Genomic DNA, 25,714 nt, shown 5'->3' with positions numbered 1-25,714 from the left:
AAATACTTCGAAAATGAATAAATGATTTGGTTTGAATCTCTTGCAATTAGCATTCAGTGGTATCGGTAATATAATTCCTTGCACTTAACAGTATTACTCTACAATATTTTGCTTTGTTCATTTCCTTAGACATTTGAAATCCTATTATCTGAACATTTATGTTATGAATTTATCTAAAAGAAAGAAAGGTTGGGGAAAATGCGGGGGCGGGGGGAGGAATGGTTGGTGGGGGACACACAAGTCAGCACATACCAAAGGAACAGAGTCCCAACAGTGAAACTACAAACATGATTTCACTGAAGAAGCAACTTGCCCTCAGGAAGATACTATTAAAAAAAAAAAAAAAAAGAGCACTAATAGAAATACTATTTTATAAGCATTTAAAATCTGTCAGCTTTTAAATATTTTAAAAGCACACAAAAATGTGCACAGATGGGCAACTTTTTTACTTACATTTGTCTAGAAAAAAATCTTTCATTATCAAGCTCAAAGTCCTTGAATTTTTTAAACTTAATTGTGCCTCTATTTCTTAGAATTCATACCCCAAGGCCAAAGCTTTCCTGCCACCAGTCCTTCAAATCTGACTTGGACATTACACGGGAGGAGGCTCCAAGCCTCCCTGAGGTCTCACTGCTTTTACAACACGCGAAAAAGCAGTCGATAATGGGCCCATGCTGAATTCACTGCTCTCCACGTCTCCTCTTGGGACACAAGCCTAGCAGATGTGATAAAAACTGTGTCAGAGAAGTGGCTCTAGTTTGTGCCTTAATGACAACTTAAACCTCTAAACCAATACAACCAAAGGACTAACAGAACTGGCTGTTACCTCTCTCTCCTGCCAATCTTCGAATATCTCTGAACTAAATTAGCACCTCTACCCACAACATCCCTTGTCACCCCACAAAATCCATTCTAATTTTAAAAAATAAATGAATTCAGCAAACACATCGGCGGCATGAGTATCTGGGCTCTGTGTATATGTGTGTCTGTGTGTGTGTGTGTGTGTGTGTGTGTGTGTGTGTGTGTGTCCTATAATTAAGCCTTAACACATATTCCATGTAGTTTATATTTTCTCAAGGTATGACTGTACATTCAGATATCTTAAAGGACTGCCTGGTATATTTCCTCTGATTACCATCCCAATAACCATATTAACACGTACAACTGGTAGCCTTACAGTTTCCCAAAAGCCCCTAAAGGTCTAACAGTTATTTTTAAATATGTTCAACCATAGGAAAGAAAAGTGATATTCTGAGTTACTGAAACATTCTAACTATTAAAATTTATACAGTAGATTTTTAAAACCGTGGGTAGTTATACTTTAAATTGTAAGAACCCTTTGTCTAACCTAATGATATGGTACCAAAAAAATAGATTTAAATGTGTACTTCTGATAACATTTTCTAAATTCTATAATTCAGCCTTCAGATGATAGGCCTTTTTACCCAGTATCTTGAAAGCCTATTCAATCACAATTGCATACCCACTTAATCAGCAATCATTGTTCTGGGATGCAGGACTTTGTTGTCAAGACAAGCACCAAAACCTTAAAAAAATTTTTTTCAGAACTGGCATAAGAAAAAAGTGATCTTTGTCAGACAAGGACAAATTTATGCAAATCTTTTATAAACATTCACAAACATTTATTTAGCTTTTGAAATGTTGGCCTCATTTGAGAGCATGAAAATGAGGGGGAAGTAGGAAAACGCAAAGGACAGCTTAGAAGCTGGCACACTACATAAATATTCAGAAGGAAGATTATAGGATTCATGTTAGGCTGTCTTAGGCTTCTCCAAAGTCCACACAGAATAGCAAAGAACAAAACTAACGAGAAGTACAGCAGATGTTAGACAATGCATCAGCCTCTTTTCCTCTCTCACTTGGCTATACTTGGACGCTTTTATATTTCCTTTCAATATGGTTAGGTCATTCAAGGATTCTCCTATAGACTATGTATTGTGGCTACAGATCTATAAGCTGGAGGTCTGTCAGCCTTCCAAAAGTTTCCAATGAAAAGGCATTATGCAAATTCTACCTCTCTTACCCCCTTTCAGGGGGGAAAAAAGCCTCCAGTATGCAGTCATCAGAGTATTGGAAGCCCCAGCCTTCATTTCTGTATAGCTGTGTTTGCCTCAGGGCCACGCTGCTTGTTTTGACAGTGGATCCCCCTAGATAGTTGGGATTAGTCGAGCTTGTTTAGATAAACTTGAAATCAAGGCCTTCTCTAGGTAGACAGCTAGATGCAGCTACCGAGTTTCCAGCTGCCTCCTCCTTTCATCCCCAAACAACTGGAGATTCACAGTAGCTATCACAGCCACAGGCTATGTCACATACAAAGGTACAAAATTAAAGGCTGCTAAAAGAAGCCTTTGTAAGTCTTAGTGCTAAAATAAGGAATCTGTACTGCTTGGTTTATACAAATTATTCTAGCACTACCAGTATGGAACTGAAATCATCAGTTAACAAGGCATATTAATCAAGATTCCCAGCTTCTTCAAATAGACAGGATGATAGTTTGATAATATACTTAACCTTAGCTCTTGTATGAGAGTAATCACTTAAAATGTTAAAAAGGAAATAATAGGCTTTATTTATCCAGTGGCAGGGGATGTCAGACACTGTCAACAAACACTGTGAGCAGAATATGAAAATCAAAATGTAAATATCAAATCCGCTTTTGAGAGGGAATTATTTAGCAATTGATTAGATAGGGCCTCGGTTCACAGTCATTTCCAATTACAGAACTGTTTCATAATCAACTTTTATTTCCCACAACTTGCAAATTCTGATGGAACAATATCAGGAGGATTCAAGAACTGAGGAAATTTATACTCAGAACAGAATAGATCAACGACATCTCATTACAAAGACAGAAGGCAAGTGACATGAAACACTATTGATATAAAAAAGTATACAATTCAAATAGTTTTCTAAAATCTAATACTCAAAGATTTTACTCTTTTGCAACTAGAAAATGTCTCTTCAGAGGGCCAGCAAAATACAAAGAAAATAATTCAATTCCACATATATGTTTTATTTCACTTTACATATCTTGCTCCAACACGTCAATGCTAGTGTTTACCTGAGGCTGCCTGGGATAAACTAAACACAACCGAAATAGGTTTAAACATTTTCCAGAACTATTCTGTGATAAACCATACAGTACAGAAGGCCTCTGACCATACTGTCAAGTCACATAAGGCAGTCTTCAATCAGTCAAGTTCATATATCACCAAAGAAAATGTGCTCTCATAATTTAACAGCTAAGTCACTATTTAAAAGAAAAGCCTTAAGACATGTAAGACATTCTGGAACTGCAGTCATCATTTGAGGTTTTCTTATGAAATTTTTGGTTTATTTCATACACAACTTACAAACTAAAGAAAGACTCAGCAAACTTTTTCTATAAAGGGTCAGGTAGTAAATATTTTAGGCTTTGTGGGCCACTTATGGTCTCTTGTCACAGATTCTTCTGGTTTGTTTTTTTTTTTCCCAACTCTTCAAAAAAGATAAAAATCACCTTAGCTCAAAGGCCCCAAAAAACCAGCCCCAACCTCTGATCTAGAGTGTCAAGGAGCTGGTCACACACCATTACCCAAACAAACTCACGAACACCCCAAAACTCAAATTTAGAAATTCCTGAAAGGTAAAATGACAATGTCAATCATGTTGGTTCTCTGGTGATCCAACAATTCACACATGATTATTGCTAAATGGCCAAATGTCTATTGCATACTCTCTTCTGGAAAATTTACTTAAAATACAAAATAATACAAAGAATTAAAAAGAAAACATATTTCCACTACTCAGAATTCACAGCTGTTTTGTGGCATGGACTCTTCAGAGAAACAATTCCTTCTTATATTAACAGTTCACTACTACAGTTTAGGTCCAGGAGTTTTCTTGACAGATAAATCATGCTCTCTGGATTCTCAAGAGCTCTTCAATTTGAGAGTTATTTTGTTTATAATATTTTTAAATTTTATTTTACTGAAGTATAGTTGATTTACAATGTTGTGTTAATTCCTGCTGTACAGCAAAGTGATTCCATTGTTTACAATATTTTAAAAAGCAATATTAAAAGAGAAGAAAGCTTTTTCTGGTGCTTTCCTCACCACATTCACTCAAATACGTTATATGTACACCCAACGTTCTGTTAGATGTAGAAGGGCCTCTTCCTGCCTCTCTCACTCCTCAATTTCTGCCCCCCCCAACTCCTTTCCTTTATATGTATTCCCAGGAATTTATCTCCCTTCTCTCTCTGTATCCTCCTCCATTAACATAGTCTACTTATACTTTAATCTCAATTACCATCACTGTGTAAATGACTCAAATTCAAATCTTCATTTATAAACTACCTCTCCAGCTCCGGGCGCCCATTCCAACTGCCTTTTGACAGTTCTGCCCCATGTCCCATAGTTACTTCAAGCACAACATGTCGAAAATCCAGATGTACCATCTAGGTCCTGGTAAGCTGCTGCCTGCTAATCTCTTTCACCCCATCAGAACAAGAAAGAATCTCACTACTAACACTTGCTGGGGGACAGATGATCCATTCATGTGACTTTGATTCAAATATTTGCTGTGGTTGTTGAATTTCAAAATAACTCTGAAGAAACCTTCCCAAGTGTCAATTAACAAGGAAGGAGACAAGGGAGCCCCAGAAATCAAGAATATTTCCAAGTCATCTTAGAAAAGAAAACTGAAACATTTCCCTAGGCAAGATAATATATTTAGTACCAGACAATGTGCTAAAGACCCTGTCTGCATGGAGTTTTTGATCTAGTTGAAAGACAGATGCTATGCAAAGGAATACACTAATACATTGTTGGAACTGTGACAGAAGCTGTGAAAGAACAGAAGAAAGTGCTCTAAGACAAAAACACAGGGGCCTGAATTTAGATGGAAGGGTCAAGAAAGGCATCTCAGGAAGCGACATTTTGAGCTGAGACTTGAGGAATGAGCAGGTGTTTACCAGCCAAAGATTGCAAGAGGGATAGGGAGAAGAAGGCCAAAAATAAGTAAATAAATAACAGCATGAGCAAGGGCCACTGAACAACAGTCCTTGGCACATTCAAAGAACTAAAATAAGCCTGGCATGTTGGATCAGAGGAGGCAAGGGAGAGAGTGGCAGAAGATGGGGTCAGACAGGTTGGCAGAGGCCAAATCACATGTGGCCTTAGAGGGCATGTTAAGGAGTCTGGACTTGATTCTTGTGCACTGGAAGTCACTAGGAGGGTTTGAATCTTTCGCATCCCACTTGCATGTCATTTCCTAACCCCTCTATCTACTCCCAAGTCTTCTAGATTCCAGGGGGATTCAGAAGCTATTCTCACTGATCTCCTCTTGTCTCCTGAATTCCCATGCTACTCCTATTGCCGTCATTCCTATCATCAGACTGTCCATAGATCTCAAGACCCTCCGTTTCCACAGGAAGGGACAGACACACAACTGGATGCCTGTCAGGCCACCGAGATGGAGGAGGAGCCTCACACAGGAGCCTTAATAATAACCCTGGCAGCAGGGAGAGGGGTTGTGGTTGAAGACAGCAACATAGGAACTGTAATAGATTTGAATAGGACCAGCTTAAATCTCTCTTCAGAACCTAACAGTCTACATGTCTTCTTGTTTAATCTTCATAGGAAAGCAGTGAGACCACATGGACCAAAGGAGAATTGAGTTTGTCAGAGAATCAATATTTAGTCTTGATGTAGAAAATGAAAGGAATAGAGAAAACTATTAAAGTCTGTATAAATGTAGTATTAGTCATTCCTGTCAAGGGTTTACCATTTATGACTTAAAAGCTAAGAATTATGTATACAATTTAAGGTATCTAATTGATTTACCTAAGTTTCTTCTGTTTCAGCCTGTATTTTGTTTCCGAAATACTCTGGAGGGGCTTAAGTGACAAGTGGAAGGGGACTGACAAAGCAGCTAATAAGTGTCACATCCTGTGCTAGAAGCTTTACATATATACTCAGTGATCCTACCAGTAATCTGATGTTGATATTATCACCCTCTTACACATGAACTGAGGCCTTGAAAGCCAAGTAAAATTACTTTCAGGTAGAATGGTGAAGTAGCTTGCCTAATTGGAAATAGATAGTGATGGAAAAGCTAAGATTCAAACCCAACTTCATTCTCCTAGGAGCTCAAGCTCTTCCCACCTTGCTTTCCAATTGCAGCAGTGGAGTAAAAGATTTTTGTTGTGTCAAAAGGTCTTAGGTTAGGGTAACGTTATGTGCCAGCTTGCCCAGAACATCCTGGTTATGCTCATTATCTCTGTGTAATCATGGTGCCCCCTTTTGCTCTCACAAGTGTCCTGGATTGGATGCTATGGTCATTAGTCTTAGAGAGAGGGAAAACCATGGCTTGTCTGAAGGGTACTGAAAGAACAAACAGACGTTCCATCTGCCTTGTAATGGGAAACTGGGGAGCGGTGTTAGAAGAGTTAGTTTTTATCTCTTGACTCCAAGCTCTTTAACCACATTAAGGAGTTATCTACATTCTAGGGCTTAGTGCAATACTAGACATCAACAATGACATGGAAACGGCAAAATCTTCCCTTTGCTTCATTTTCCTCACGCTACATTAGAAAACATTTATTAAACTAGACTAATGCAGGTATTGTGTACACATTATGCCTAATTCTCCTACAAAATCCTCATTACTTCCTTGTTTTATAGGTGAAAAAAAATGATGCTGAAAAAGTAAAGCCTTTGCCCAAAGTAACATTTCCAAAGCCAAATCTCATATAACATGGGGATACTTGCCTTCTACTATTCTTTGGGCCAAACATACCCAAAAAAAGGCACTTAAAATTTTTAGAGGGGATGATATTTGTTAAGAAATAAGTGAATAATGAAAAGTATTTTAGCTGCCATTAAATCTGTTTATTATAACAGATACATTTTAAAAATGCAAAAATATTTCTCAATTTACCAGGGGTTTAGATCTCTAGGAATGATAAGTATCTGGCAGGCTGGAAGAGTTCTCTAATAAAAATAATGTTCTTATCAATTACTGCTGACACTTCTAAAACTAGATGTTACTAACGAGGCATCATGTTTGAAATATACTCAAATATAAGAATCTTAAATTCCTCTCTGTTAGGCAAGGTGAGACTTAATAAAGGTATGTTTTGGTTTGTCCTACTTTGTTCAAATTCTGAGCCCAAAGATCACAGTGTGAACACTATTTGGTTGTTTATTATTATATATCAAATATTTGGCCTATTAGCATCCATGTACAGTACCAGGTCCTACAGATGTGGACATGTAGCAGGAAAGAATCCCTGACTTTCTGCCTGGGAGAGAGAAAGGATACATAAACAAGTATGTGTAATAACGGGTTTTAAGGTTTCTGAAAGCATGGTCAAGGAAAAAAGACAGGCACTGTCAGGTCTACCCAGGGGATATCAAAGACTCCTCAGAGCTGGTGATATTTGAGCTGACTTTTGAGAGTTGGGTCAGCATTTACTAGACAAGCAGACTAGATATTTAAAATATTATATAAATATCTAATATTTAATAATACTTAGAATATTATATAAATAAAAGTATAAAATATTACATAAAAATATTCCAGGAATAAAAGCAATGTGAAACAATATTATATATTTCACAAGGTTGATATGAAAGTAAATGATTTTTGGTAAGCTCAATTTTATTTAAAAACAATCTTAATTATCCTTTCCATTTCTACCCACACACACATACACACACACACACAGACATATACATACATAGTTCAAAGTCTGGGCTTCATGTTATCTCACATTTGAAATCTGAAACTGACAGTTTCAGTCAGTTAGACAGTTTGAAATTATGGTAGCTAGAGGAATCTTAACTCTACTGCATATATTTTTAAAATGAAAGTTAACACAATAATAAAAAGTACTACATGCAACCAAAAAGGCTAATTTACAAGGACAGTGGGACCCATTACTAAATTCTGAGGTTTTGAAAATGGAAAGTCTCAATACAGCTTTCACAACAGAAATAAAAGTAATTAGTTATTTAAAATCCCTTCATCACCATTTAAAGAGTTTCCATATTTTCCGTACATTATAGAACATAAATATTCAGAAACTGTTTCTGGTTATCTCTTCATCTTTACTTGACAAATTTCTCTTACCTATGTGACTTCTCTAAATTTTGCTGTAGAACAGTGTGGGCTTAGAAAGAAAAGATTTTTCAGAATTCTTCCTAGGATCAGTCTGAAATTCTAGAGGCAAATTTATCACACATAATCCTAATACCTGATAAAACAAAAGCACCAAAACCAGGTTACCCTGCTACCTTGAATCCACCCCCTAAAAACAGTAGGCACTCTCTAATAATTGGTTATTATTAAATGCCAGGTATTATTCGGAGCACTCTACACATTCAAAATCCCTTAAACCTCACAAGAATCCTATGATATCTTTACTATGATTATCTCTAGTTTACAGGTGAGAAAATGAAACCCCAAAGAGGTAAATCCCAGTAAATGACAGAGCTGGAATTCAAACCCAGTCTGGCTCCAAAGGCCATGCTCTGTACTATCCTTTCTGGAATCTGAACTCCTTAGCAATTATGTCTGTGTATTACATACTTTATATTCACAATCATTCACTGGCCCCTAATTTATCCTAGCTGCTGAGAAGAGCCAGTAACACTGATTATAGTCATTCCTGTACTTGAAGAGTTCATAGTAAATAAACAATACAATGTAAGGAGTCAATGCTCCAAGTGCTCTCCAAGTGCTGAGGATAGAGTGACTAATTCAGTCAGGGCAAGTTTCACAGAGGAAGTGATATAAGCAGGGCATTTAATGCTGAAAAGAAGTATATTGGGTGGGAGGGGGAACTGAGGAAGGCATTTTAACCATAAAAACATCTTGGACTTGCTGGGTCATATGGTAGTTCTATTTTTAGTTTTTTAAGGAATCTCCACACTGGTCTCCATAGTGGTTGTATCAATTTACATTCCCACCAAGAGTGCAGGATGGGCCCCTTTTCTCCACACCCTCTCCAGCATTTATTGTTTCTCGATTTTTTGATGATGGCCATTCTGACTGGTGTGAGGTGATACCTCATTGTGGTTTTGATTTGCATTTCTCCAATGATTAGTGATGACTAACACAACATTGTAGAGCATTTATACTCCAATAAACATGTGAAAAATAAATAAATAAATAAATAGTAGCAACACCCAAAAAAAACCAAAAAAACCATCTTGGGCAAAAATATAGAGGTGGGAGAGAGCTTGATTTGCTGGGAAATAGATATTCTAAGTCTGGTTATGAAGGGAAGTGGTAGGAAACCAGGCTGGAGGTTGGGGCAAGGACAGACTGTGATGGGCCTCAAATCCAAGTAAAGAAATTTGCAGTAGATCTTGAAGGCACCAGGGAACCATCAGGAGTTTTGACTTAAGAGAAATGGTGTGATTTGATTTAGGTTTTAGAAAGACATCTCTGGCCATCTTATAGAATGTAGTGATTACAAGGTCATTAGGTTGCAGGTCATTAGGAAAACTCCACAGGAGAGAAGCTGAGAGTGTGAATGCAGAGGGAAATAGCAGACTAGGACAGACTAGAGAGCAATTTAGGAGGGATAATGAACAGGGCAAGGGCTTGATGACTGCAGACTTGCAGATCCATCCAAACAAGCAACAGAGACTGATTAAATGAGGTTAAAGTTAAGACTCAGACTACAGCTCTCAAAAGCAGCCACAGTCCACTTAGTTATCATCACTGAGTAACTCACCAGAAATAAGACCATCCAGTAGTATTCAGAGATGTCTAAAATTTACCAGGGCTTTTTTGGAGCCAGAATAAAACCAGGAGAACACTTCTAATAAGAATGTATAAATAGGGATTGCCTACTTCCATTTCCTAGAGTCAGATTCAAGTAAGTAGTAGTACAACATAGCTCTATAGCCTGGCATGCCTTCAGAAAGAATAGCTCAAAAAGAATTTGTCTTTTTAATGGGTTCCTTCTATATAACTGTAACAGCTGGGAAGTGACCAAATTGAGAAGAATCTTCAACTCAAAAGAAGAGCCTTAAATCAGAAAATTTATCACTTTTTCAACTGAGTTTGGCTAAATGTTTAAGGTTTTGAAATACAGTTTCATTAAGAAGCCAGTCCAGGGCTTCCCTGGTGGCGCAGTGGTTGAGAGTCTACCTGCCGATGCAGGGGACGCGGGTTCGTGCCCCGGTCCGGGAAGATCCCACATGCCGCGGAGCGGCTGGGCCCGTGAGCCAGGGCCGCTGAGCCTGCGCGTCCGGAGCCTGTGCTCCGCAACGGGAGAGGCCACAGCAGTGAGAGGCCCGCATATGGCAAAAAAAAAAAAAAAAAAAGAAGAAGCCAGTCCAACTCCATCCCATTCTTTTTTTTTTTTTTGCGGTAGGCGGGGCTCTCACTGCTGTGGCCTCTCCCGTTGCGGAGCACAGTCTCCGGACGCGCAGGCTCAGCGGCCGTGGCTCACGGGCCCAGCCGCTCCGTGGCATGGGGGATCTTCCCGGACCGGGGCACGAACCCGCGTCCCCTGCATCGGCAGGCGGACTCTCAACCACTGCGCCACCAGGGAAGCCCCCCATCCCATTCTTAAATTCACCCTTTTCTGGAAATGGGGGTGGGGGGGAATGAAAGATATAGATATGACAGAATAGCATCTATTATATACAAAGTGGTTTTTCTTCAGCAAACACTTGAAAAGCATTCATCCAAGGTGATAAATTTGACTTGTAACAGCACAGGGAGAAATAAGAGGCAACCCGTGATAGATAATTTTTTAGGATTATTTTTCCCCATCCATGAGCCTGTAACTTAAAAAACATTTAAACAAGGCAATCATCAAGAATGGGACACTTTTAAACATATAAAAAGAAGTAGACACTTAATCTGGGATGCATTTATACATCTGCAATCTATCAATGAAAATCTTTGAATCTGTAATGTGGTCCGTCAAAATGGCTACATTTGGTGGCAATTGTGGATACTGACCCACTACTTGAAGAAAGCGGCTTCAGCAGGGTGCTTTGTTGCCATTACACTAAACAGTCACCTCCCAGGTTTCAGGGTCTGAAGAAATTAAGAGTTTCTATCTGTGGATGAGAAAATTACATTTCTACCTATAATCCCAGGCTGACAAGTTACTAAGAAATATGGAAACTGACCTTTTTGAGCAAGAGGTTTCAAAAAAATCCATGAATCAACAGTGACTTTTAGAAAAGCACACATCTAAAACAGACTTAAAAGATGATCTTCTTTAAAGGCAGCCCCAAGACTTTCCACTTGGGTTTCTCTGTACCACTCTGGCTAACTTACTAACTTCTATGGCTTCACAACAAAAAAAACAAGAAATTGCAGAAATGTGATTACATTGTGGCATCACTACCCAAAGGTCCTAGTTTTCAAAGAGATATCCCCAATTTCTGGCCTTGCCATTGCTCTACAAGCTATTGAAACAACCTGAACATGTATTACCTTTGTAGCCTAGCAGACAGTAAGGTCTTTCAAGGGGGAGATGAAATCTTCTACATCTTTCTTCATCTTTACCTGGTATGGTATCCAGCTCATACTCTGCAGACACTACACTTATTAAACTCTCACACAATTAATGCACCAAATCGTATCGAGTCTCCAACACGGTTTCTGCCACCAAAAACAGACATGAGGGGGAAAAAAACCCAGAAAGTTTAGCCACTTTTAAGTTAGTCTTTTTAAGGCTGAGTTGTGGAGCCATTTTAAATGGTGACCCATTTGAACCTTATATAAATAAATCCTTTGGATAATATTCAAATGAAATGACAAATTCTGTTCCATGTCATATGGTGTCATGAAAAGTTTCCAGAACCAAACTTGACTTCACCATTTAAAGTGGATCAAATCTGAACGGATTGCATGAGTAGGCTGGAAGCATGACAGCACCTACTTTGGAGAAGAATGGGGAAAATAAAGAAAGCTCAAAAGTTTCCAAGAGGAACAGGATACACCCAGGTCCAATTCCATTCTTTGTGAGCTTGGTGAATGCATGGCCCAAAAACCCACAAACCCAAATTTTCAATTCCAACTTGAAGATTCTATGGCTTAGACAAGTCACTATAGAAAGACTGGTGGAAACTTTGTGGAATCAATGTCACACTTTATACAGACCAGGTACACTGCTGCTTATGTTTCTCTGCCTGACAATAATGGGAAAATCAAATTTTATCATTTGTTTTCCATTTTGTGTAAATACTGTACATGTACGTCATATTACACAATGTTGGTGCAATGAAGCTTCCTTTCACAGTAACAAAAAAATGTAGGAGCTGTGGATTATATCTATAATTTTCCTATTAGATAGTATTCTTTCAATGCATCAGGACATGAACAAGTTTTGAATAGAAATGTTTAGTCTCTGGATTATCAAGATTTTGAAGAAAGTAACTTGCAAGTTTCCATACACAGCTGCTCACTAAAAGAAGGAGGCAATCACCAACAAGCAAGTAGGGAGCCTTGATTAAATATTATCTCCGTTGTCTTTCAAATCAGAATCTTTCAATCCACTTACATAGGTTACACTGTGAATAACTGAGTTTAAATGTTTTTTTAGAGCATACCTGAAGCATGAACAAATGAAAACTCCATATTTAAGCAATTACATGCAACTCAGAAATGCCGATTTCCATCACAATTAGCCTAAGTTATGCAACATATTTTTGTTCCTTTTTAGTATATAGGTGATGCATGTTTTTCCACTTTGCTTAACTGCCTATAGTGAAATTTTAAAAATCACACAGACCATATATAACCATAAAAGAAAGCGCACCGTTTTATTTTTCCCAATGTACCATGTTTCTACATTGCTTACAGAGCTTATACAAGAAACACTGTTGGTTTCTATATAAAGATTTCCATAAAATTTTTATAGTTTCTATAAATGTATAAAGACTGTTGGTTTCATTATAACCTCTGTTTCAGTGCCAGTGGAAAGAAAAATTACCTGCAGCTCTGAACAGTGATCTACATGTACAGGGACGGGTGGGTATGTTCAGACCTCTAGTTAAAGAGCTCTAAGACACTTGCTATATTTCATCAGAATATAGATGAGCACAGTGGAGAAGCAACTTCTAGCACACTAAACTCTAATCGCCACTCTTAGAACAAACAGGCTATAAAAAGTGCAATTGTGAGAACAAATTATTAATTCTTAATGTTTTAGTACAAGAAGTAAATCATATAATAAATAATGCATTTTTAAATGGTAGGTGTAATGCCTATTGTACTTGACACATTACAAGGCTATTTATGGAAATCTCTGTGATATGTTATTATATCTTTATTCTAAATTATCCCATACTACATGTTATAATTACTAAAGGCTCTTTTTTAATCTGAAAAATCATATGTTTTGAACCCAAAGATGGGGTTTTGATGAGAGTGGTGACCATAATTTGCTAACACATTAATTTATCCTTTTCTCCTTTAATTCAATTAATATTCATTAAAACTGCACTAATCACAATGAATAAAGTTTTACCATTTATTTCCATAATTATGAATGAATACAGTAAACATAATAGAATAATTATAAATCCATTTAATTAATTACAAGGCTGTTTCCAGCAGGGAAAGATATTCATGTTTTGTTTTCTTATTTTTAATGCCAGATTGACATGTTGGTATCTTTGAGAAACCATTTCTAGAAATGAAAGAAACACATTGTGATTCTGTTCTTCTTTAACAAAAATTTTCTCTTAGACAGGCTTTATTAAGAGCCACATTATCTAAACTTGTAGTAAGAGAATGAAAAGAATCTGGTTTAAGCTACCAAACTCAAAGTAACTTGAAAATTGTGTCTGTAATTTAGTAATCTTAACGTTAAAAAAATGATTTAGACTAATTCGGATTACGCTTATGAGAGATACAATTCTTTAAATTTCACAAGTAAGTTGTTAGAGGTGGTTTTTTTTTCAAATGCAGGATCGTTTCCAAGTCAGGATCCTACCAATGTTAATGTTTTAGTATTTAAACTAGGTAAACATTAAACAAAAGCAGATGAATAAATAATATGAACTATGAAAAGACCTTGCTTTTGCCTTTGTTGTTGTTTGTTTCTCTCTTTTAGAAAACATAGGCATTGCATATCTTTCAGGAATTAACAAAGCCTGTACTTTCAGGTTTTAAGATAGCAGGCCTACCAGATTTTAAATGAAATATTGAGTGCTACAGTGATTTAATGGTTTTAAACCATAGATGTCATCGCAGTCTGAGGGTGTCACAGACAACTTAAGGAAGAAAAAAAAAATGGGGCACAGAGAAATCACTTTGTCAGTAATTACAATCAAGAGTCCGAAAATGTGGCTCAGGCTGCTCATTACTTCTTCCTTCTGTATCAAGACCCTTATTTACATTTCAGATTACATTTTTTATGAAACAGTAAGATCTATCAGAGCTGAGAGGACTGAAATAATGAGGGAAAAACATTTTAATAAAACGTGTTGGGCCTGCATTACTTCCGTGTCAGAAAGAAAGGCTACTTCTGTAGTGATGGATCATTTATTCTGCTTCTAAACGAGAAGAAAAAAGATGAAACTGATGAACTTTTACTGCCCATTTGTCTTTAGCAGACAATTAAGACAGAGAAGATCAAAATGGATTATCATACCACACAGACAACTGGCCCAACAGTAATACATCTCTGGGACCACAGATTTGTAACTCTCTTTTATCCCTCCCCTTTCTTCTTACTTCTTTTTCCACTCTAAAGGCAGTGCTAGCTTTGTGGCTCAAGGAGAGCCAAAAGGCTGGTCATCATTATTCAGTCACAGATGTCAATCTAACCTCCCTTTTTTCTCAGTTTCTAAAGCAGTGAGCCACAATAATTTGTGACAGATTCTTTTACTGTAAGGTACAAAGAACACACAGAATAAAACATCTAGCAGCAGCAAGCGTCTCTGATCAAGTGTGCTGGTACATGGGAAATACACTATATGTAAAAACAAGCACTAGTAGTTTAAGCGAATGGGGAGAAAAACTGGGGAGGCGGGGGGGTTGTGTGTGTGTGTAGTAATAAGTGCTATATTTTGTGGTGAATTATCTCAAATATTCCTTATGGACTGCATCATAAATGTTTTAATACTGGAAATGTTGTCTAGATTAAGTACACATTCCGCATTTAAAGCTTGTATGTAATAGAAATATTTCTAAGAATCCCTTTATAATAGCACACCAAAGGGAAAGATAATTTGGCATAATCCAACAAATGCTAAAAAGAAAACACATAAGATCAGAATCCAAATTATAAAAATGTAAGTAAGAAATATGCAGGTCTCATTTCCTTTACTAATAGATCAACTCTCAAATTTCTTGGAATTTTGAGGTAACTTCTCCAAACAAAGTAGAGCTTTCATTCATCCTTCATTCTTGAGTTACATGTGGTAAAGAAGGGAAACTGTGTGTCAAGTTGGAAGAGATGCTAAATAAGGCAGTGATGTGCATACCCTCATAAGTCTACATGCAGCCTATGAGCATCAACCTCCAAATTTCAAAACTAAGTCACTGATCCAGACAAAGAAAACAAATGCCTATCCTAAGAGCACTTTAAAATAGCTAAAAGTTATTTTTTAGATTCCTACTATAATTGAATTCCAACTTCAGTATATAAAATACTTGTAAGATCATCCATTAACTAAAGTAAAGAGAACTAAGTTCACAACACAACAATACTTAATCAGTAAACTGGGCTCCATATGCAGTGACAAAATTGATGATAATCTATATTTCTATTTCTATCTCATATTTCACGTGTTTGTATGTGGAGTACCTGTATATATACATACTCTACCCAAACATAAACACATATATATACTCAAAGAACTAAACATGAAAAAATAAACACCAAATTGTCACAGTAGTTATGAGTAGTAAAAGTTCAATGACTTGTAGTTTCTTTCTTTTCATTCTTTCTTTTATTTTTGCTTTATTTTTATTTCCTAAATTGCTTTTTGCTAATGAACATATTACCATGTAATTTTTTTAAAGTTACACCAAAAAAAAAAAGATCATGGTGCTCACAAATTTTCAGATATAGCAAGAAACTATGTTTAAAGGAATAAACCCAGATGTTAACTATGTTATTTTAAGTTTTCTCCTACATAATTTTTTCTCATTGGGTAATTCAGATCATGGGACCACAAAGGTTATTTACCTAGACAACAATATTTTAAAAGAATGATTTTCTTAAGAGCTATGGCCTCAAGTCTATTCTAAGTAATACTTTATGATCTTCCACCCTTTAAACATTGTCGAAAGAAAAAAAAACATTAATAAAAAGGTCCTATAATCTTTGGATTGTGTAAATTAAATCCGAAGGGCTCAATCCCATACCAACATAGGGTAAGATAAAAATCTAACTCTCCTGTTGGAAGATGAGGCAAAGGGTAGAGTGAGAAAATTACTATTTTTGTTAAATCTCATTTTAAAGTCTTGAGATCACATGCAAAGCAATCCATACCAGTTTTCTTGGGTTCTTGTACAGTAAAATCTCATGACAAAGCATCTCATTATCCTGATTATCCACTTATATTCCTAAAGATGTATCACATACCTTGCCCTCTATACAGCAAGCCACATTGCAAAGGTGTTACTACTACTGTACTGGATATTTATATTCCATTGTACTTATCCTCATTCAAGGACATTCTTTTAATATACAAAATTAAATGAATGTACTTCAGAAAAATGTTTTTATTATGTACCATATCCCACATGTGAAAGGCTTTAAAAAGTTGTTTTACTGTATAATCAAGAATGCTTTTATTTCAAAACTGCTTTAAAAAAGCATACCAAATTGCATGTTTGAACTAAAAATGTAAGGTTCCCCAAAAAGCTACAAAACATTACTAATATTTCTCAAGATAGAAACTGGAATCCAGAATGTATAACCTGGATCTAATTATAAAGAGTAGAGCAGCTTTGGAACTTCAGCAGTATTTTGTGAGTAAAATAGTTCCTTCCACTCCATTCATTCCATGTTTGCAGAATGCAGGAAATTCAAGATGGCAAGACCAATTGGCCAAACAACTTTCACTACCATCATTAGAACCACCCTCACCCTAAAGACCATTCCCGCATGTGTATCATCTCCTTCAAGGACTACCATAACACAGTTTCATAATCTATTTCCAATTCCAGGAGATGTTATAAACTTCCATCCTTACCTTTTTGTTACGCCAGTTCTTGCCTGCTTAAATAGCATAAAAAAAAAAAGTTCACAGGCAATCCAAAAAGGATTTGCTAATGAACTGCAGACTGTAGCAAAATAAAAAGTAAAATTTGTGATAGGTTTTCTTCCTTACTTTCTGTGCATTTTTCCCCTGAAGGTAACACCCCAAATCTAGCACCAATATTTTCGATCCTACTTCAATATGTTTTACTTTTTGTCTTGGGTTCCTAATTACTGTTTCTCTTCCGTTCTAAAAATTCATTTATCTCTTTCAGTAAAAAGAACAGTAATAATATGTTGAACGACTCTGAAATAAATTTTGTCATGTAAAAAATTAATTACGCATTCCGAACCTGGTCACTGTAGTCCTCCGGGAATTGCCTCTGCACCTCAGGATCTGTAAATAATTGACAGATAATATTAATTGGCTTTGGATTAGTGAGCAAGCAGAGGATCACACATTAATATTTGATCAGAAGATGATAGCAGCCCTGGCAGGGGATCCAAGGGGGGCAGCTGAGGCTGCTATGTTGATGAGCACAAGGAAGGACTCGGCAAGGCACTCCCATTACCCTCCTCCAGAAATATAAAAAAGAAAAATTTTAAAGACCTGATACTACCGTTAACTTTAGACTATTACCTAATGCAAAAAATTTTGCCAGCTGCAAATTGCCCTCGATATATTTTTCCAGAGAAAGTCAATCGGAAACCTGCCTGACTTTTCTTATCAGAGGCCTCCTTTTCATAGTTACAGATGTGGGCTTGATAAACCACCTTAAAGGCCAGTTTCAGATCTTGTGTGTGTTTGGGCAGGGTGGGGTGGGGGAGAGGGCAGGGTGGAGGGAAGGATCAGATAAGAATTCTTTCAAGGAACAAATGCAAAACTCCCTGCTTTTAAAAATAAAATATATCCTTCTCAAAATACTCATGGTCTCTTGAAAATAGATGAAGTTTTCTTGAAAAGAAAACAATACACTTTTAGCTTGTCAGAGTTAACAAAATATCATGATATGAGATATTATGTTCTAACATAATTAGACTTGCTCAGAAACTAAAAATACATAGGTGAAGATATCTTTCATGACCATCTGTTTAAAATAGAATTAGGAAAGGGGTCACTTGATTCTTCAATCATAATTGCAAGATAATCCAATGGCATCGTCTGTAAGTCAATACAGAAGTGTACTAATTAAAAGCTATTAGCACTCCACTTGCTATTGATTAGGAAAACATTCAATCTTTTCTAATAAGAGAGAGATCTGGTTCCTCAGAGACACATTAAGAAGAGTGATCAGAATAATATCTATTTGAGAAATCATGTATCAATGCAAAAGGCTGTGGAAAAGCACAATATTTGAAGGTCCCCAACCACAGTGATCACAATATATACTACTCAGTTTTCATATATATCCTTTAAAATACCAGTTTACTTCTCCATGAAAGTGAATCCATGTAAAAGTTAAAGCCCTCCATGCCACAAGATAAAAATGCGGTTAATTGTTCTGCAGTTAAAGAATCAAAAAGGGAGAAAATAATGGGCCTATTCACAAACTACATTTAAATCTTAGAAATATCAGTTTTCAAGTCATTGAAGTCAATGGATATTATTTTTCAAAACTCAAGACTAATAACAAAAGTAGGAATATTCAAAAGGTCACACCAAATGAAGATCTTCCCAAAATGGGTGGTGCAGAAAAGTTGAAACTATCTGTAGATTACTTTGGCTCTTGAAGTGTCTTCTGGTTGACTTTCTTTACCTTCATCTTCAAATACTAGGAAGAGACCAATGACATGTCTAGACTGGGACTAGTAGAATTCTGGCATAATCCCTCCTGCAGTATCTTGCAGGGTTGCCCTGGTAAGTCAGAGGAAGTAGCTGTTGCTTCTATTCTCTCTGGCCTAAAGGGCTGAAACCACACAAAGACTTGGCCCTCTTGTGACAGGAGGCCAGAGGGCGCTAATGGTGTGGCATGAAAAGCACTAGGTCTAGGCGGGGGAATTGGGGGCGGGCCAGCAGGATGCAAAGAGACAGCTACGAGCCCAGCAAACCTCTAAAAGTGTACTGTGGGTTTGGGGTAGAGGATCCAAAAAGAGGGCAGTGGCTGTGATTCCTAACACATATGTAAATGACTTTGTTCAGCAAAATAACTGGTATTTTAGGATTTAAAATTTGGTACTGAGACCTGCCCCCACCCCCCACAAAAATGCAGCTCTAAGTCCCTGAGGGACACAGTAAAACAGAGGCTGGAAAAGCCGCAAAATAATCTAAGGCTTATTTTTTTTTTCTTCCAGTTGTCATGTGGTTAACAATTACTCTTTACCCAGAAAACTTCACACAGAAATGACTCACATATAAATCTTTAATATCAGGTCCTCTTTCCTGCAATAGTTTGCTTCTTGGGAACTACAAAATACCAATGGAAATAAAGAGGGAATAAAACCAAAGACTATTTTTTTTTTTTTTTTTTTTTTTTGCTGTATGCGGGCCTCTCACTATTGTGGCCTCTCCCGTTGTGGAGCACAGGCTCCGGATGCACAGGCTCAGCGGCCATGGCTCACGGGCCCAGCCGCTCCGCGGCATGTGGGATCTTCCTGGACCGGGGCACGAACCCGTGTCTCCTGCATCGGCAGGCGGACTCTCAACCACTGCGCCACCAGGGAAGCCCCAAAGACTATTTTTTATCACCATTTTCTGAGGGGTGAATATCAGAAACCAAAATTTGTGGTATATTCTCCAATTTAAAAAAATGTTTCTTGCTTGTAAGTGGGAAAGGAAAGGTCTTTAAATCTCTTTAATGAACTAAACCAACTGTTAACAAGAAACTACATTAATAATTAACTTGCCATTTTTAAAATGTATTTTATTCATATATACAACATAGAATTGAAAAAAGAGAAGGAAAATAGGTGAAAAGAAAAATCAATTTGTTTTAATACACTGAAGGTAAAGATGACCATGGAACCCCAAGATGGGGGTCATTCAAACCATCATATCACCCTAAACACTGCCTCAGTGGTAGGCAACATCAACTAAACACCTTCATCAACTAAATCCCTTCAACTGCCCTAAGACTACCCCTAGAGTGAGATTCCCAGATTTTAACAAAATCATGTTCCAAGATAATACATGGATTATTATTTACTATGATTCAAGCATAAAGCTTTTGATTCCCTTTCTTTAAGGCCCTGAGATTTACAAAAGCAAACTTCATGGGTCTTTAACACTCTCAAAAGCAACATCAAAAAAAAAAAAAGGCAATGCTTTTTAAAACCAAAGCCCAACCTATATAAAGTTCCATTCAATTAGCTCAAAGATTCAGTCTGATAGTTAACAAAACTATGAAAGCCATTTTGTAAAAATTAACACAAAAACTAAAAATAATTTGTATGAATTTTCTTTAAATGTCTATTTTGCACAGGAGGCTGAAATCATGTTTCACATTGAGTCGATCATAATGCCATAATGTCACCAAAATATCGACATTGGAAACATCTGAGTTAAAAAGGTCCAAATACAATCTGCTTTTCTCAAGCAACACAACACCCGCCTTACTAACAGTTTCAGCATGGCACATGTACAAAACCTAGCACCCTGCAGTTCAGCAAACCGCCTTTAAATTTTCTGTCTGGCAGCAATCCACTTTCGTGTCTGTATGTTTTTACAAGTACTCTATGTATTTCATTGCATCAGCTGCATTTCTTTGAGTTTTAAATGGTCTGGTAACATTTTATGAAATGTTCTATATCTTTATATGGAAAATAACATACACTGGAAAACTGTGCATCGATCTAATATTTATATATCTATTTCTTTACCCACTATCCAATACTATAATTGCTAATGCTCCAAAACTTCTTCTCACATTCATACCCTCACTGCCAAATACAGTGTCACCAAACAGCTAACTTTCAACACAAAAATCTGCAGATGAGAGTACTACCATGGAAAAAAGTAACATAACAATTTGTTTAGGCAATTGGCAGTAAGAATACAGTTATCAGCATATGTCAAGCTTTCTCTCTAAGAACTGTCCCTCTGACAGAAAACTAAGAACATATAGTAATGCATTACCCTTCTTTCTCAGAAACTTTCTCCAGGTTCAAGTAATAGATTCTTAAAAAATTAAAAATCAACTTCATCATCTCCCAGGAAAATACAATCTTTTTGTTATAAAGTATTTAAAATATCTTGCTAGCAAGATGTATGGTATAGAAAAGTCCACACATGACTTAACCACATAAGGCTAAAAGAGACAGCTGGCTCTAGAACAAGGTTTCGCATTATGTCAATCTGACCAGCCAGTACCTTCTCCCAGCACTGCAACCATGCAAGAGGCTGACCCCACACAGACACATGTGCACCACTTCCACTGGAGGTCACAAAAGCATTTCTATACTTAAAACAGACATTTCACAGTACAGGACTCCCAACAGCACAGTCTCATTCAGGCGCAGAACATGACCATACTTAAAAGCCTGTGTCTCGACAACAAAAAAAACAAAAACCAAAAAAAAACTGATCTCAGAACAAACGCCTTACTTTTTTTTTTTAAAGAAAAGCTAGTTTTCTTCAATCTCAATAGTCCATGTTTTCTACTCTTTTACTACAACATACTTTTAAATCTTTAAGACATACCAGATTGCCACAGGATGTTTAATTAATAGAATAAGAGTTTGGGCAAGACTTACTGGAAAGGCACTATAAATTATTTTACACAGGATCCAAAAAACCTTGAGTTCTGCCTTAGGCTTAAAGTTTCTAGAAAATGTGGTAGACAGATCTTTTACAACAGAAATGCAAGATAATTCATAAAAGTACTGTGCTTATGTATGAGGACTCATTTGTAGATTGGTAACTAATAAGCATACAAACACACACACCTTACCAAATTATTTTCCCGTTTTTCTCTGTCACACTAATGACTGACTCCATTTGAAGGGTCAAGGCATGACACTTTAACTGATTATTGAAAGATACACTGACTTCATTTTCTGTGAAAGCTGTCAAATGTTAGTCTTATATAACTGGAGCTCTTTTAAGAAATATAAGGGAAACTGCAAATATAGCCATTAACATGGGAATCTACACTGCTTTCACTTTTAGCATGCTAGGTATCAAGGCAGAAAACATTACATTTAATGCCTACTAAATTTATCCAGTCATTATCTCTAGGATATTTCAGTCAATAAGAGACAAAATACTGAACACATTTAAAGCTTACAATGATAAAAATCTGCTCCTTAAAAGTGAGACTTTAAAATTAGCTATAGGACTTCCCTGGTGGCCCAGTGGTTAAGAATCCACCTGCCAATGCAGGGGACACGTGTTTGAGCCCTGGTTTGGGAAAATACCTCATGCCGCGGAGCAACTAAGCCCGTGGGTCACAACTACTGAGCCTGCGCTCTAGAGCCCACAAGCCACAACTACTGAGCCCACGTGCTGCAACTACTGAAGACCGTGCACCTAGAGCCCGTGCGCCGCAACAAAGAGAAGCCACCGTAATGAGAAGCCCACTCACTGCAATGAAGAGTAGCCCCTGCTCGCCACAACTAGAGAAAGCCCGCACGCAGCAACGAAGACCCAATGCAGCCAAAAATAAATAAATAAATGTATAAAAAAATAAAATAAAATGGTTATGATGATAAATGTTATGATAGTAAATTTTTAAAAAATAAAAAAACTTTTAAAAATAAAAATAGCTATAAACAACATAATCTCATTGTTCAATTTCATGGAGTTTAAGACACTATCTTCCTCTCCCCAAAAACCATAAATGTTAATCCCAGCTGTATTCAGATTTAATTTTCCAGATGAGAAGATGGGAATATGCTGCAAATGGGTAATAGTCCATTACACTGCTCTTTCCCTAATGACATTTTCAATTTTTATATATTAAAAATGTAGACCCTCAGAAAACAGTCCGAGAAGTTGTACATTTTGAGGACAAACTCAATCTTCCTCCAAACACACTTAAAAATAAACTTTCTTTTAATCTTCAAGAAGAAAAGTTAATTTTTTGTATAATGTAGAATTAAAGTTTCTTGACAGTACGATTGCAAACTGGACTGCACTAAACTAATAAAGAGCTTCAAGGACACTACCTATTAAATGTTATAGCTATAAAAAGTCAGCTTTGCTTACTTTATATTATAAAATACTTGAACCATTAATACAATTATTCTAGTAAATTATTTCATTTATGATAGTTAAAATTCACTTATTAAAAAATATTTTTGGAAAGAATATTTCACATAGTAAAAAAAACAAAACAAAAAAAAACACATTTTCCTTTTCCATGACAATAAAACAAAATGGTTTATGTTGTCTTTTTTTTTAATTTTTTTAAATTGAAAATTACTCATTTCAAAAAAATTACTGATTCCAAAATGCAGGTTTTATCCTGAAATTACAAAGGAGTATACTTCACTAATTTTTAAAAAATCATCTCAAAGTACTTTAAATGAAGTACTGCATGCACAAATGGAATTTCTTACTTTAAAAATCTATTCTAGGTATAACCTTTTTGCTATAAAACATGAAGACTGTAAGACATAAAAACTTTGAGTCATCACCAATTTTAAACCATGTTTCTATTCTAGCCTTTCCCCTCAACACTGGCATTTAAAATACATTCAAATACTACTTCACAGCAATCAGCCTGACAAACACAGGAACAGTTCACCATCTACAGCTATAATGAAAATCCAAACAGCATTATTCAGTAAAGGAGAGCGCAACCCACCTCAGTATGGCAAGCAATGGAACCATTCGTGTGCCAGATTCCTCCTCAAACTAACATATTCTGCCTTTCAGATACATCCTGCTCTGATGTGACTATTTATGAATAAACAGTGGACACTGACCTATTGTTTTCAGTTGTTGGAGTTATGAATATAGTACAGTTACCAGTTAAGTGAACCAACAAGTACTAAATGCATCAGCTGTTCTACAAATAATGAGTCCATTGACTTTACGCAGTAAAATCTACAGTTTCATCTTTCTTCCTAGAGAATGCTGATAGCTTTTGACCAGTAAATAAATGCTACTACTTACTGATAATTTGAAATATTTCTCATAACCAATTTCACCTACAGGAAATATACATCTGATCATTAACCAAACCTTTGCTGCATAAACCCAAAAATCAAACCTAAGTCAAATTCCAAAGGGAGATTTTAAATGGAAAAGAGAGGGTGTGCTGGAAGGGAAAAAAAAATCAAAAGAACATGCTCACTTACACTTACCTTTTTCCCTACTGAATATACTAGTTTTCAACTTTCATTATCATTTAAGTATTTAGGGTTTCTTACATTGGTTCAAAGTTTGGAACACTAATCCATAAAAATCTATCAAACTGATAAATACTGATGAAGGTTTTTAATGGTTATAATCTCGGGCTTCCATTTAATTTCTCTATGAGTTAAGATTAGTTTTACTCCACCTTTTTGAATAAGTACCGTAAGTATAAAATTTTTATTCCAATGTGAATAATTACTTCAGACTTAACCTGAAGAACAGCTATGCCCTTTATGTACCACAAAAGTGATATCACTGCATATGGTCTTCATTAATAGATATATCACATTTGTCAAATTTGGTGAAAAGAGATGATTAACCTACTCAAATACAACTATTGACTGAGTACCCACTATGTGCCAGGCACTATAATAGGCATTTTACATTAAATATCTGATTTTATCTTCATGACAAACCTATGACATTGGGACTATCACAATCAATTTTATCATAGTTAAAGAAAGCATAAGTTATCACTAGCCCAAAGTTAGAAAGTTAGTATTTATACACAGCACGAATACTCTGATGTGACTGGCCCAGTTGATGAATAAGCCATAGTCTTTGCTCTCCGGGAGTTTACAGTCTAACTCTAATAGAGAATACAAAGAATTAAACAAGCAATCATCACAGGGCCTGGTAGGGATTAGCAGAGGGGCACTGAGCCTAGTCCTGGCCGAGACAGAAAAAGCTTCAGGGAAGAAGTGGCAGAGCCAGGTGTAGGGCCCAGGACTACACCAGGGTTCATGTCATACCACCACACGCCCCTTCTGAACAGCCTAGTGAATTAAGTATTTTGTGAGTCCAGGGCCCACGTTTTACTTAGCTTTGTCTCCTACAAAATGTCTTGCCGATTATATATACCCAACAGATACGCTGGCATAACAGAATAAATAGAATAGAATAAAATAAATTCATTAAATACCCTGTCTCTCCAAATGGATGAAAGGCCAATTTCAAAACATCCAATTGAAAAGAAGCCTTTGAATGCTACAGGCTTCCTAAAGATACACTGGCTTATAGTAGGTGCACAATAAATATTAGTTGTTATTATATTATTTAACCCCAATGGAGAAATAAGCAAGCACTATAAATTAGATGGCTACAGATGTATAGGTGTGCCTCAAATTGGAAATACATGTGCTCCTGAAATAAACTTTTAAAAGCCCAATTAAAAATTTCCCACGGCCTGCTATTAGTTACTTAGAAATGTTATAACTTTA

At 36.5% G+C, this 25,714-nt stretch overlaps 1 protein-coding gene across 2 annotated transcripts in view; it reads right to left on the bottom strand.

The window, feature by feature from the left end:
* Window positions 1-25,714, bottom strand: part of DENND1A (DENN domain containing 1A) — a 493,467-nt gene that overhangs the window by 373,836 nt on the left and 93,917 nt on the right. For both annotated transcript variants that reach the window (XM_060014177.1, XM_060014178.1), the window contains exon 2: window positions 17,551-17,594. In XM_060014177.1, the coding sequence (XP_059870160.1) occupies window positions 17,551-17,594 (44 nt within the window). The remainder of the gene's footprint in view (window positions 1-17,550; window positions 17,595-25,714) is intronic.

Source organism: Delphinus delphis, chromosome 6 (assembly GCF_949987515.2).
Source record: "Delphinus delphis chromosome 6, mDelDel1.2, whole genome shotgun sequence".
NCBI classification, from domain to species: Eukaryota; Metazoa; Chordata; class Mammalia; order Artiodactyla; family Delphinidae; genus Delphinus; species Delphinus delphis.
This window is presented reverse-complemented; position numbering and strand designations above follow the sequence as displayed.